Source organism: Tiliqua scincoides, chromosome 5 (assembly GCF_035046505.1).
Source record: "Tiliqua scincoides isolate rTilSci1 chromosome 5, rTilSci1.hap2, whole genome shotgun sequence".
Classification (NCBI taxonomy): Eukaryota; Metazoa; Chordata; class Lepidosauria; order Squamata; family Scincidae; genus Tiliqua; species Tiliqua scincoides.
The window spans coordinates 82,068,534-82,082,449 of NC_089825.1; the positions used below are offsets into that span (position 1 = coordinate 82,068,534).

At 42.8% G+C, this 13,916-nt stretch overlaps 1 protein-coding gene across 3 annotated transcripts in view; it reads left to right on the top strand.

Annotated features, from left to right (window-relative positions):
- The window catches only part of STARD3 (StAR related lipid transfer domain containing 3), a 31,456-nt gene that overhangs the window by 13,741 nt on the left and 3,799 nt on the right, over nucleotides 1-13,916 (top strand). For 2 of the 3 annotated variants that reach the window (XM_066627565.1, XM_066627566.1), the window contains exons 3-14: nucleotides 2,143-2,220; nucleotides 2,565-2,642; nucleotides 2,777-2,830; nucleotides 3,073-3,190; nucleotides 5,461-5,562; nucleotides 6,440-6,492; nucleotides 8,207-8,299; nucleotides 9,613-9,675; nucleotides 10,405-10,500; nucleotides 11,120-11,199; nucleotides 11,284-11,388; nucleotides 13,679-13,772. In XM_066627565.1, the coding sequence (XP_066483662.1) occupies nucleotides 2,143-2,220; nucleotides 2,565-2,642; nucleotides 2,777-2,830; nucleotides 3,073-3,190; nucleotides 5,461-5,562; nucleotides 6,440-6,492; nucleotides 8,207-8,299; nucleotides 9,613-9,675; nucleotides 10,405-10,500; nucleotides 11,120-11,199; nucleotides 11,284-11,388; nucleotides 13,679-13,772 (1,014 nt within the window). The remainder of the gene's footprint in view (nucleotides 1-2,142; nucleotides 2,221-2,564; nucleotides 2,643-2,776; nucleotides 2,831-3,072; nucleotides 3,191-5,460; nucleotides 5,563-6,439; nucleotides 6,493-8,206; nucleotides 8,300-9,612; nucleotides 9,676-10,404; nucleotides 10,501-11,119; nucleotides 11,200-11,283; nucleotides 11,389-13,678; nucleotides 13,773-13,916) is intronic. The other variant, XM_066627567.1, reaches the window with a different exon arrangement.

Genomic DNA, 13,916 nt, shown 5'->3' on the forward strand with positions numbered 1-13,916 from the left:
CCCCTCTGCAGAGCACTGCTGCTAAATGCTTATTAGAGTTCTGTCTCTGGACATGTATGGCGTTGGTCCCTGGGTGAACAAAAAACCACACAGGAGATAGATGCTGCTGGTGATCAGACTGTGTTGTCTTTCCACAGAGAGCTTAGAGCCACTGGAGTATATCATGCAGTTCACTATGTGTCAAACATTATCTTATATGTTGGCTAATCTTTGGATGGCTGAGTAGTTAGGAGCTGCTTGTTTGATGTCCTTACACAGCGCAGTGGCTAAGAGGTGAAGCTGCAGATCAGGATTTCTCTGGTTTGAATCTCACCTCTGTCTTGAATTCTTGCTCCACGCCCTGGGACAAAGCTTCAGCTCCCCAGTGGTTCTTTGAGGATAATAATACTCATTTACCTTAGAGGCCTTTTTTAAGACAACATTGGTAGTGTACATGTGTGCTATAATGTTAAGTTGTTCTTGTTAAGTATTATATATGTTAAATATTATGGTCACTTCAGTTGTATGATGCAGAGGCTGAACCCAGTCAAGGGATCATTTGTGGTTTAAATGTAACATAAACAGACTTGAGAGGAAGAGTGACTCATTTCTTTGAACTGGTTTAATCAGAGGGCAGCAAAAGAGGATGAACCTACAGAGATTCAGACCAATAGGTGACTCGAGCAGGTATCAGGAGAGCAGATGACTCAACCAAATGATCCAACCTGCACACTCCAAGGGCAGGGCCAGTCTAACCTAGGAGGAAAACTTCCTGCCTGACCTCAGACATAGCAATCTGTCATATTTCCTAAGAGTAGGAAAGTCTGTCCACTGACTGGACAATGTTCTTGTTCCACTGACAGCATAATGTAGCCTGGCTCTTATGTACTTTCGGCAGCAAAACAATATCGTTTTCGAGTACAAAAAGCAGTGCCAGTTAGCACGTCCACAGTAGCCATGGCAACTCCACCAACACGCACCAATCGTGGCACTGTGCATCGTGCTGACGATGCCCACACAGTAACTGTGTGTGGAACCAATTTGCACACAATGGTGTGTGTGTGTAAATAGCCTAAATACAGAGGACGTTGGTTGTGCTGAAGTTCCATTGAAATTAATGGGGCTTTTGGGGCAGCTAACTTTAACTTCTCTCATTGATTTTGGTGGTTCTTAAGCATAAGTTTCTCTGAATGTAGGCTGATAGTTCTACACCACTCCTCATCCAAGACTGGCTCCCAAGTGACCACCTGAAGATACACATAGCCATTTATTTATATGGTAGGTAGGTATGGTGAGGAAAGGGGGAGAGCTGATGTTAGCATCCCACTATGCTAGCTTCATGTTCTTCTGTTTTGAGTTGCCTACTTGGCTCATTTTTGTTCCTTCTCTGCATTTTAAACTAAAGCCAATTGCTGAGTCTTCAAAAATGCCACAGTCAGTCTTCTGATGACTGCAGAGAGAGATACTGATTTGATTTCTACACAACAAAGGAAACTTTACCAAATACTGCACCATCTGTTAGGGCCTGTTGTTAGAAGTGATCAGCTGCTGGATAATATGGTGAGGGAGGTGTCTTAGATACTAGTCCATACCTTTCACTCTCAACTGCTGGGCCCCATGGTGTCCCTGACAGATACGTGAGTCTGTCCCAGCAGAAACAAACTGGGCAGCTTGGAGAATTTTCTTCAGAATGCAGCTGTTGCCTGGAGAAATGCCTCTGTAAGGTTGCTTTACCCTACTGCGTACACAACCTAGTAAATGCAGACACCACAGTGCCCTCTATTGTGTGAACTACTGTGGTGCAGCCAGCATCACGAATTGATGCTCTACAAGGATCCCAGCAAACAGATTGAATTTCTGTATATCCCGAGCACACACAAACAGAGCCTGCATGCCTTTGTCAGACAAATGCCCAGGGGCACATCAGGAAAGGAGGACATACCAAGCCTGGCCAGATGGGAGGAAGGGGGAGATGTGGAACCTGAGTCCTGATGGGGTGATGGAGAACCAAAGGGAGGGGTCTGAGATGGGATAGAGAGAAAAGATTTTCCTGATCTCACCAAGTCCCAGATTGAAGCACCACACTAGGAAATCACAAAATAGCCCTTTTTATCAAACTCCTGGTGTGTGCTAATATTTCCATTTTAAATCTCTTATCCGCAGTCTGCCAATGGTATCCAAGCAAATTTGAAGGAAGAAATTATCCATTACAAATTTAAATCATCCTTTTTTGACATATTTGTAAGTATTCTGATACATTTTAATTATGCCAGAGCGACTAAGGGGAAACTGCTTTGCCGGGAGGGGGAGGGGCATATGAATGCTGAAGGAGACATAAAAAGCAGTCCGTGAAAGGGTCTTTTTTGGGGCCACATAAATGGTTGCAAAAGTATGTAAGCTTTTCTTTTTCACAGAATTTATGGTCTGGCACTAGCAAATGAACAATCCTGCAGTACCCTAAAGTTTGCTTACTTGTGTTAATTTAGGCTGATTAATTGCAAAAAACATTTACCTTTTTTATATTTCCAACAACTTCAGTGTTGCACATTCGCTAACATCTTCTATGTTCTGTCTTTTCTTTTAAGCTCTTGGCTTTTTTCCGGTTCTCGCTACTGCTTCTGGGATATGCTGCCCTGCGGCTCCACCACTGGTGGGTTATAGCGGTAAGAGGCAACTTTTTGTTGTCGTACCAACGTATTGAATTGTGATTACTAGAGCGAAATGGCTGCAATTCTGGGATTGTGTGTGTTTCATGGATTTCTCTTCTCTCCCTTTGTCCCCCATTTTTTCCCCCAAGATCACTACACTTGTATCCAGTGCCTTTCTGATAGTGAAAGTTATCCTCTCAGAGGTGAGTTGCTCATAACAAATATGAATTTTTCTCTCATCTTTGTGACCACTTTCCACAAGCTTGAAGCAGATTGTGGTCTCTAAAAATAAAAACAGTTATTTTAAAAACTGCCATGTTACAGCTTCACTGTTACTCATTGATTTTGGGGGTCCAAAAGGTGGTTCTAAAGCGGTGGCTAATCCACATGAAATTATCTCTTATATTTTCCTTGCAATGTTTCTTTTTTTTCCTCTTTCCAACAGCTCTTGAACAAAGGGGCTTTTGGCTACCTCTTGCCCATTGTCTCCTTCGTCCTTGCTTGGCTAGAAACATGGTTTCTGGATTTTAAAGTCTTGCCTCAAGAGGCTGAGGAAGAACAATGTGAGTCTCTGCAATGGGGAAGGATGCATTGAATCAAGCTAAGCTTTGCACATGCACATACACCCTCAATGAAGGGTCCTGCTCATGTGATGTGTTGGGGGAGTGAGGAGGACACTGAAGGCAAACCACTTTGGAGAGTTGGAGGCAGAAGTTTGCTGTTTTACAACAGTTGTTGGGTTTTGTGTTCTGGTGCCTCATACTACAACATGCTACATTTTTTTCCTACATGGAGAAAATTTAAAAAGCAGAATGCACAAAGAATTACTTCTTTGCATCCTTACAAAAGGGTTTAAACTGTTTCTAAGGAACTAAACAAGCTCCTTAACGTCACCCTTGGATTAGCAACACACTCCAGTTTGCTTGGAGGAGAAAAGCTCTCTGTTGCATTAGGCACTTAATTGCTTTGTAAGTATGGTAGGCAAAGTGGTCATCAGTCTCTGCAAAGATAAAGCATCTCATGTTAAGTGGAAAGGTTGAGGGAGCAACTTAGCCAGGCAGTATACAGAGTAGCAATAAGTCTTTCTTCCTGAGCAAAGGTGTCCATGTGTGTGAAGATGTGAGGAGCTGTCTCATTGTCATAGTGCACATAGGAATGCACTCAGTGTGTTTTGCACACATTGTTTATGATTTTGCTTCTGTGATTCAGATTTGCAGTAATTTGAAATGCACAATGGATTGACAGGAGATGAAGGAAGTCATGAAGATATTTCCAAAAGGTGTTCTGTGAGCATCAGCACTAGAAACTTGCTTGTTGTCGTTAAATGAGTTTTTAGCACCACTTTTCACTGGGCAACAAGCCTGATGCTCAAGACAGGTTACAACAAAAGATTAAAATATGCATAATAATACTTAAAACCACAGTGCCCTAAAACCACTGATTAAAATATAAAACAGTGTTTCTGAAACTGTGAGTTGGGCCAATTTCAGGTGGGTCCCCATTCATTTCAATATTTTTAATAGATTAGATTAGATGCTACCATGAGGATTGCATTTGGGGAAACGTTACAGATCTGTACTATTAACAGACTACTATGTATATGCTTTTAACAATGATAGTAAGTTGGACTTACTCCTAGGTAAGTGTGGGTAGGATTGCAGCCTAGGATTATTAAAAATTTCCTGCTTGATGATGTCCCTTCCAGTCATGACATCACTTCCAGTGGGTTCTGACAGATTCTCATCTCTAAAAAGTGGGTTCCTATGCTAAAAGTTTGATAACTACTGATATAAAAGAATCAGATAAAAACAGGTTCAGCAGGTCCCCAAATATCCTCAATTGTCAGAACTTCTCCCCACATCTCCCCACCACCAAAAACCATTTGAAATAAACAAGTTTGCAAGTCCTGTCCAAAAGTGTCTGGGGGGGAGGGCTAATCATAATTCACCTGGATAGGTCACTTTGTAGGGACTTACACACATGGGGAGCCACCACCAAAAAGGCACTCCCTCTCACCATTGCCCTCCTCAGTCAAAGGGGACACATAAAGAAGGCCTCCACTACAAACCTTGGGAAACAAGCTATTCAATGTGAGGAAGATTGATGATTGTAGAATAATGAAGTGACACAGACAATAAGGCCATTAGTCCATTGTCTATGCATCTCATCCTTTCTCTCCTCCCCCCCCCCACCGCCAAGCATGCACCCAGATGTCAAATGCCATCTCAGATGGCATTTATCTCTTGCATAGCAACTTGTTACACAAGCAAAATCCACACAGCCAGGTATCAAACCAACAATTCCATTTCCAGATCAGAGATCAGATCAGATCAAGTCTCCAGAGTTTCAGGCCAATATCTTTCCACCAGCCTGTTTTGTTGAGAATCCACTAACTGAGATTGCTAGGAGTGAAATGCCTCACGTCATTGGTGTGTGTATTTTCCCTGCTGAGTCATGCTCCTTTCTGCTCCCTCCCACCCATAAGCGTAAGGCTGAAGCTACAAAATAAGCAGGCCAGCCCAGTCCTGGGGCACTCTATGTCACGTGTGAGGTTAGGGGCCAGGTTTCCACATCATGCTTATGTTGTGATAAATCTTCACTTTATTCACTTCACAAATTGACCTTTCAGTTTAAACTGTTAGTTAACCGATTTCCCAACTTGGCTTCATTGAAGCTGCTATTTCTAGTTTATTCAGGAAAGCTGAATTTCTGAGAAGGTAGCTTTGTGTCCTCAAAGTTTTGCTCTTTCCTAAGACCCGTGGGGTCATCCACCTTGAACCAGAATTGTGACCCAGGAATGAATGAGCCGAACTCCTGTTTCTCCTTTTTTTAGGGTACTTGGCAGCTCAAGCCGCGGTGGCACGTGGACCCCTCCTTTATTCAGGAGCAATTTCAGATGGCCAATTCTACTCCCCTCCAGAGTCTGCTGCAGGTGGTTAATATTAGTTTCCTCTTGGGGCATGCTGGCAAGCCTCTGTTTGGTCTTTGAGAGTCAGTCGCCAGGACTGAGTGCTGGCAAAAACCTTGGTCCTGCTGGCAGTCTGAACACAAGCAGAGTAGTGTTGAACCCATGAGTTCTCACCAGATTAGTTTCTCTGCACTGGGGAGTTCTCAGGACTAATAGCTCTGCTCTTACTCAGCCTCAGCAAAGGTGGACTGAAAAATGTCATTCTTCTGCCTGTCTGTGTTGGACAAGATTGAATTATCATATTGGATCGGTGCTGATGCAGCAGTGTTGTTTGCCTGCCAATGAGGCTACCTATTGCATCTGTGCCTGGGTCACTGTCTCGTCTTGCCTCTTTTCAGTTAGGAAATATGCTCAGCCCAGTGACTTAAGCTGGAAGAGGATGGGCTTGTGACATGCTCTGGAAGGTAACATTTTCAGGTAAAATAATGAAGTGTGCCTTCAGTTTTAATTTCAAGAAGTGCCTCTCAGTTATCAGATATTTGGAAAGGAGGCCACGTGAGTGTTCTTCCATGGCTTCACTGAACATGGTTCTGTGTGTTCTGAACTGCTGCTGTTTTGTGTTCATATGAAGCAGCCATAATTCTGGGATTGGGGAGAAAATATAATAGGGTGGCAAGTGAAACTGTCACAAAAGCAAGTTGACCATTTAGCAGCTCGTGTTCTGGAACCGAGAAATGCAGGTAATGCCTAAAAAATTTTTTTCAGAAAATAAAGTTCTAGACATAGTGTGTGTAACTAGATGACCTTGGTGCTGCAGGGATGGAAATGCCTCTTCTGTACATTGTTCAAGACCCCACGGTTCTTAACTTTTGAACATTTTTCTGGTGTGTGTTTTTTCCTCTAGGATCAGATGATTCAGATGATGAACTTCTAGGAAAGAGGCCGTTAACTGATCAGGTACGACTGGGGTGGCATGCTAACACTAATGCTCTCATTGATGTTGGCTTCTGATTGTGTTTGAAGGCTTCTGACTCCAAAGACTAATAGCATACAAGGAAATTTTGCTTTAAGACATCCATTCACAAATAGTGGAAGTAGCCTTGCAAACTTCAGAATCTTTATTAATCCTGCTGCCATCTATACTGGCTGTATCTAGTGCTTAGGGAAACCAGCATGGGCTGAAGGTCCTGTATATGTGCTGCTTGTGGTAGTCAAATGTGCTGTCTGTACATACTTTGTCTGAGCAGTAATTGCTGTGTCCACCTTCCTAATCTACTGCACTTGTAAGTTGCAGTGTAAATATGGGCATAATGCACACCTTCACTCATGCTCGCTTGCTCTCATGTGTATGTGTGTTCTCCTGATTGTCTTTAAAGTCCCTGCCAATTCTCCAGAAAAGTCCCATGGCTGCTTTAACAATCCTCCAACCTTGTGTTGTAACTCTGAGGATATGAAAACTGCAGAATTTATGAAACCTTCCTTTTTCTTTCCTTATCAGCGGCCAGGGCTTTTTATCATTTCAGTCAAAACTATTTAGCTATGAAATGCTGTCCTCCCTTCTTCAGCCACTGAGAAGCAGTGTTGTCCCCTTGCATCATACACACTGTCCAACTTGGTCACCATGAGCCTTTCTAAAGGCTACTTGATAAGTTGCAATTGTAGAATATACCCCTCCTGCTTTTGTTGAACTAAGATCCCAGCATCAAAGTGGTCTGAGCTCTCGGTTGTATTCTTGAATGACCACTTCCTTTATGGAGGAAATAGCTATTAATCCCTGCAATTCGGTGTAGGACAAATTTCACTTGTGTCTAAACCCTGCTTGCTGTTCCCTTTACAACTGGGTAATAAATCAATGAGGAAGAAGTAGGTAAGCATGGGAGAGTGAGGGAGTGGTGGCTTAAGGAAGAGGGGCCACTCTCAAAAAGGACTTGCAAGGCTGGGCTTGTATCCTCCCTTATTACAGAAACTCACAGTTGGATAAACTTGCTTTAATTTTTTTTTAAACGCAAACAATAAAAATAAACATCATGTAATTGGTTAGAGTATTCCAATAAAAAACACCGGCTTAAAGTGATGCCCCAGATTAATCAGAGTTTTACTGATTTCACTTTAAAAATGAAAACATTAAGTAGATTTTAAAAAAAAATTTTAAATCTGTGTAATGTTTTGTTAAACACAAGTACTTGAGCACTGCAGATGGCAAGAGCCATCTTAGAAGAGACATTGATTCCTGTATATGGGGAAGAAGAAATGTTTCTACCAAGACAATGTCTTCAATGGCACTTGGATGCATCGTCTTTAAAAGAGTGTGCTTTTTTTGGTAGAATTATTCTCTGCCCCCTGCAGATTTGGCCGGCTGGTTTAATCAGATGATGCTCATATGATCGACTAAAATGTCGTCATTGGAAGACAGCCTTAAATAATTTCCTTTTGCTTTACTTCCAAATGTCTGCCCATCTGGTAAAGCTTTTTACAAGCTCCTTTCACATGCAGTCAGCATAGGACTCTGACAAAATTCTAGGGGTATATGTATAAATGTAGGGAAACTACCAAGAATTACCTAATAGACTAAATGGGGATTTGATCTGGAGAAGTTGGACCATATTAGATGTGGGTATCACTAAATTGTGTGCTATTTATAACAGGAAATTAACCTCACATTTTGTCCTAGGAGAGAGAATATGTCCAGCAAGGCAAAGCAGCCATGGAAATGATGGATCAGATTTTGGCTCAAGAGGAGAACTGGATATTCGAGAGATGCAGTGTAAGTGCATCAGGGCCTTGGATCAGTCTTGCAGATCAGAATTAAAAAGAAGCAGTGGCCACTTCTTGGGTGAAAAGGTCATCCCATACTAATGGGGGGAGAAGCATTTGTCCCCTTATGTGTAATTCAGCAAAAAAAATTTTTTGTACTGGGAAACCTCACCATGAGATGAGAGATCCTTTGAATTCTTCCCCAGGTACTGTTCTAGAAGATAAAGCACCACTTTTAATTTTTTAAAAGGAGTGTCTTGCTGAGCTCTCTCTCCTCCTTAGCTGTTTGGCACAATTACAAAAATGAATTACCAACAGAAGAACTGAAGAGGTTTCTCATTTCATGTAAATGCAGTGAAAGAAGAAATCAGGCAGGCTACTTGACTTGTAAAATGGTTCATATTCATTTTAGAGGCCCGAGAGATTCTCAAAGTGATTGTTTAAGAAATCTTCCTCAAAATGAAATTTTATTAAGACTAGTGTTGGGAATGGAAACAAAGTGGGGCTGGGATAACTCTGGCAGGGTTTCTGCCCTTGTCTTTAGTTTGAGTTACAGCTCTGGAGGCTGGAGCCCTTTGGCATCTCCCTTCAGCCCACTGTCTTAGAAGCTGACTCCAGTGGAGACCTCTGAGACAGTGGTACTGAACTGCTGGGATTTTCTCGGCCCCTCAAGGCAGCAGGTCTTCATCTGGTGTGACCTGCTTGTTCTGTGGCCCTAAGCCAAGGAAGGGAAGGGAAGTGGGATCATGGAGATCCAGAAAAAATCTCAGAGACTGAAAATGTTTGTGTCAAGTACAAGGAGTGCCCCATGGTGCCATATCCATTGTGTGTGGGGTTAGCATTTCTGCTGGTCAGGGGGGAGTCCTTTAGTCAAGCAGCTTAATTCACAGTGCAGATCTTTCTTTAGTGCTGAATCTGCAGGGCTCTGTTTAAGTTGTATGTAGCCTAACCAGTCTGGGCCCAGCTTCCTGCTGTGTGAGAAACTGTCTCAGCTTTCAAGATTGACCTGAAGCACTTGTGGGTGTGCAGAGCAGTGTTTTGGTAGCTTCTTCCTCTGCTTAGGAATTCTTTCTTTGGAGACTTTCCAAAGCCTTTGATCCTCTGGAGGTGTTGGAAGACTGGCTTTTGGAAGCAAAGAATAGAGTGGAATTGTTGGAGTGCTGTTGCCCAGCCTGGGCCCTTGAGATGTGGCAAGCTGTACCATTAAAAGTAAAATAATAGTGAAGCAACCTTGGAAGTTCTTGTAAGGCAGTGAAATGTTGTGGAAAAGCCACTCTGTCCATTTGCTGTGAAACTCACATGTCTTTCACACCTCTTGTGCAGGAGTTTGGTGACACTGTTCATTCTATTGAAACGCCACATCATGGCAAGATCTTCATCTTAAAGGTAAGGCACCTTGATGCCAGCCCATTACCTGTTATATCTCACTTATTCCAAAGATTTTGCTGCATGTGTGCTTGAAGTCATGTTAGCATGTTTCTAGACTCCTTGCACCACCACCCCCCAAGCAGATGACTTGTAGAAACCTGAGTCTCTTGCCCCTTCAGTTAAGGGTGTGGGGTGGGACCTGATTACTAGAACTCATTTTTGGAAGATTTGCTTTGTGTAGGTCATAAAGGTAAGGCTACTGAATAGGTGAAGTGGTTTTTGCTTGAGTCTTCATCTGTACTGGGTATGTTTGCCTTCTGGGGTGGGGAAGAAACAAATAGCTTCCAGCTGCAGTGTTGGCATCCACTTTTGTCACCCAGGGTGAGCAACTTGACAACAATCATGTTAATTCAGCTTCATTTTATCCCAGTGCTCTTCTTCAAGCTTTAATGAAGAGGTGATTGTTATGAGAAGTTTTAGTTGGAAACCTCTTGTTAGAAGTGGGGAGGGTGTGCCACTAAGAAGTGGTAATTGACTACTACCGTGGGATAACTCAAACTTGCCCAGGCTCATAATTCAGTTTTTATTGGCTTTGGTTAATTGTGCACGTGAACGCACCCAGGAAGTCTCTCCCCTTTGGGAAGTGGATTGCTGATCAAGGGAGGCTGTAAGTGAAACCCACCAAGGGGTTGGGATGGGCTGCTAAAAGACAGCTATGCAGTGAAGCAGTCCCTCCCTCATCTACAGGCTGTTCTACAGTGTTCTGCTGAAATAATCTACCAGGAGTTGATCCTCCAACCAGAAAAGATGGTCCTGTGGAATAAAACCTTGTTAGCTTGCCAGGTGAGTCAAACTTTCTTACTGGTCATTGGAGCAGCTGTTGGCTGCCGCTGATTACCTATCCTTAAAGTTGCCATTGAGATAGGTGATTCTTGGATTCCCTTTGCCTTAGATAGAGCACCAAACATCTGCATGCTGCTCTCACTGTATCTTTGTTGGCATGAAGCTGTTGGGCTGGGTTGTCATGGGTTCTGTCTTGCCACTTGGGTTTGAGCAGAGTGGCTTTTAAGGCTGTCGCTCCCATTTGCAACCATAAGTTTTTGTAGAAAAGAGTCCTTCTGTTATGGCTGAGGCCCCCATCAGACATGCTGTTGTTCATTAACAAAATGCATCTGTAACATCCGTGGGAGTCCCTCCCTCCCATGAAGGATTTGCAATTCACTGCATTCCAAGGGTTTCTTCATAGCAGAAGCCGCACTAGTCTCTCCTCTTAGTCTTGCCAGTCGTTCTTCAGCAGATTTCCTGTGTCTCCAGGTATCCTAGCAGAACTTGCCCACCAAAAGAAGGCAGAAAGTTTACTGGTCTAGGCAAAGACTCCTTGAGAGAATAACAACCAGAAACAAATGGTGTAGTTTGGTTTGTCAACAGAAGTGAGGGGAAAATGTCTCCATTCTCTTAACAGATCTTACAACGGGTTGACGATAACACATCAGTGTCATATGATGTCGCGGCTGGTGCTGCAGGCGGCGTAGTATCACCCAGGTAGGTCCTGTTTTTGGTCACGGTCCTAGTCAGTTGTTCGTTTTAAATGAGTTGATGACCTCTTCCTCTTTGATATTCCCCCAGGGACTTTGTAAACGTGCGTCGGATTGAAAGGAGGAGAGACCGGTACATTTCATCAGGGATGGCGACAGTTCACAGTTCACGTCCTGCTACTTGCAGATATGTCAGGTATAAAACTTGCTTTTGCTTTGTGAGTCTCCTACACACATAGTCTTGGGAGAGAGGATATGGCTCCCCTCATTCACCACATGCCCCTTTGGACCACACTGTTAGATCTGACCCAACTCACTGCTTGATACATGAACAAAGGAGACAAATGAGCAACAAACTTGGGATGCATTATCTTGTCTTTTTTTTTTGCCAGATATTTGATAATGGTTCAGCGTTGAATAAATATTAACTATTAATTCCCTACTGCTTCTAGAAAGCATTACCTTTTCCAATTTTGTTTCTTGTCTTGTAGTACATTCAGTTGTGAACGTTTTGCATATAAATGCTGAACACTCCCAACTGTTGTAGTTGTGTTTTTTACAAGGCTTCTGCAAACTTGTGAGGCTTGTGTTTCTATGATCCTCCTAAAGTGGAAAGTTCTACAACTGATGGTGTAGTCACCAAAACATCTGCAAGTGTGTTGTGTTCAGACTGCACAATAAGATTGAACTATTAAGAGGTTGCTCTGGGTCAAACATGGGATTGTATAGAGGTTTAAGGGAAGAAATGATCTCTTGGTTGTGCTGGCATTGATATTGCTATGATCTATCTATTAGTTCAGTTTCTGTCTGATCCTCTTACATATAGACTGGATTGGCCAAACTTGCTTAAGATAAACTTCAGATGTTTGAAACCCGGTGAGAAAGATGCTTGAGGGCCACAATATTTAAGAAGATTTTCTTAAATATATTTATTCACTATGATATTTTGATTCTGTGGACTCTCAATTTCTACCTGGCAAATAAAGTTTGGAAATTTATTTACCTTTTATATTGTGATGCAAGAAGGAGCTCAGACAACATATTTATGCAATCCGCATGTTACATGTCACATGCTTGATCTTGTCTGATCTTGGAAGCTAAGCAGGGTCAGGCCTGGTTAGTACTTGGATGGGAGACCGCTTGGGAATACCGGTTGCTGTAGGCTTATACCATAGTTTCAAGACTGAAGGTTGCCAACCATGTTATATGTCAAAGCGCCACATGTGGCCTATGAGCCACTGTTTGGCTGGTATATACGAATGTTCTGTGTTTGTGCAGAACAGAAAACTGCAGGTGGATCTTAAGGTGCAAGCAAAGGCCTTCACTCATATGCCTTGCTTGGAGGTGAGAAGCATATGAGCACAAAGCCAAGGTTTAGAAGATTATCTGAACCAGGCTACTACATGCCAGTTTTAAAATTGTCATCTGCAACTCCAAAGACTGCTGTTTTTTGTTTGAAAATGGAGGTGCTCTGATGTGCCAGTTTGCAAGAGGCTGTTCACAACCTTTGTATGTTATGCAAGATAGCTTCCAGAGTCCTGTTTCTCAAACATCTGTTTGCATGCGTATATCCCTGTGCACATGTCTTGAGTGTGATTGACAACTGATAAGCTGTAGCCCTAGGAGAAGTCATGGGTTTTGCCGAGTTCATCAAGGGCAGATTTTCAACAGTTCCTCTCTCCAGCTCCCTTTCCCAGCATGTGGCCTTTCTGCCGCTCCCAGCTGCTGTCTTGTGATGAGCAGGATGGATTGTCTCCCAACAAAAGTGTCTTTGTCGTTCTTGGAGTCTCTGCCTCAGGTGACCAGCCAGGATGACTTTGTCCACCAACCTCATTTTTCCATGTAATAGCATTAAAAAGTCATTGGCCTTTAGCTCAGTGTCTGTGTTGCTGTTGGGGACAAAACTCTGAGAAGGGCAGTATCCATTCTGCATTTCAGAAAACACTGTGAAATATTGAGTGTCTAGCTGTTGTGGTTCGTTGAAGGAGATTGACTTTCTTTCATTGCAGTTCTTGAGTGAGACGTTCCAAGGGCAGCCCTTCCTTTTTCATTTTTGTAGAGAAAGCTTTGGCAATGTCTGGAGTATATGTATTTTTGACATTTGCTTTTTTTACAAATATGTAAGCATAGCATGGAACCCCACAGGCACACAGGCTGAAGATCTGTGGTTCAGTCCCTGCTGTCACAAGATGGGACTGAGAAAGAATCCAGACTGGAAAGATGCTTCCTTTAGTATGAACAAGATTGAGCTAGATGTGCCAATGCGTCGCTCCACAACAACATCACTAGACATAGGTTTCAGATTTTCAGCCAGAGGGAATATGAGGGTCTCTTCCCCCATTTATTGCCTTGAGAACTAGTTCTGAAAAGTCAGCTGGGCTGTTCTAAGTAGCAGCCCCTCTGCCACTAAACTGCACTAAGTTTCTCACAGCTAAACTTCTTGCCCATGTCTGGTGTGATAACAATTTTCTATGCTGCTTTTCCAGAGCAGAGAATGGTCCGGGAGGCTTTGTTGCCTTGAAATGTGCCACTAATCCGAACCTGTGCACCTTATTCTGGGTACTCAATACTGACCTCAAGGTAAAGTCCATGTTGTTCTTTATGTACAAGATTGATCACTTTGGGTGGAGACAAAAAGGCTTGTGGCTGCAAAGATTCCTATTGTTGAAACTTCAGCCAGGAAATCGTGGAATGCCTTTGACCGTGTGAATGCAAAATGAAAAA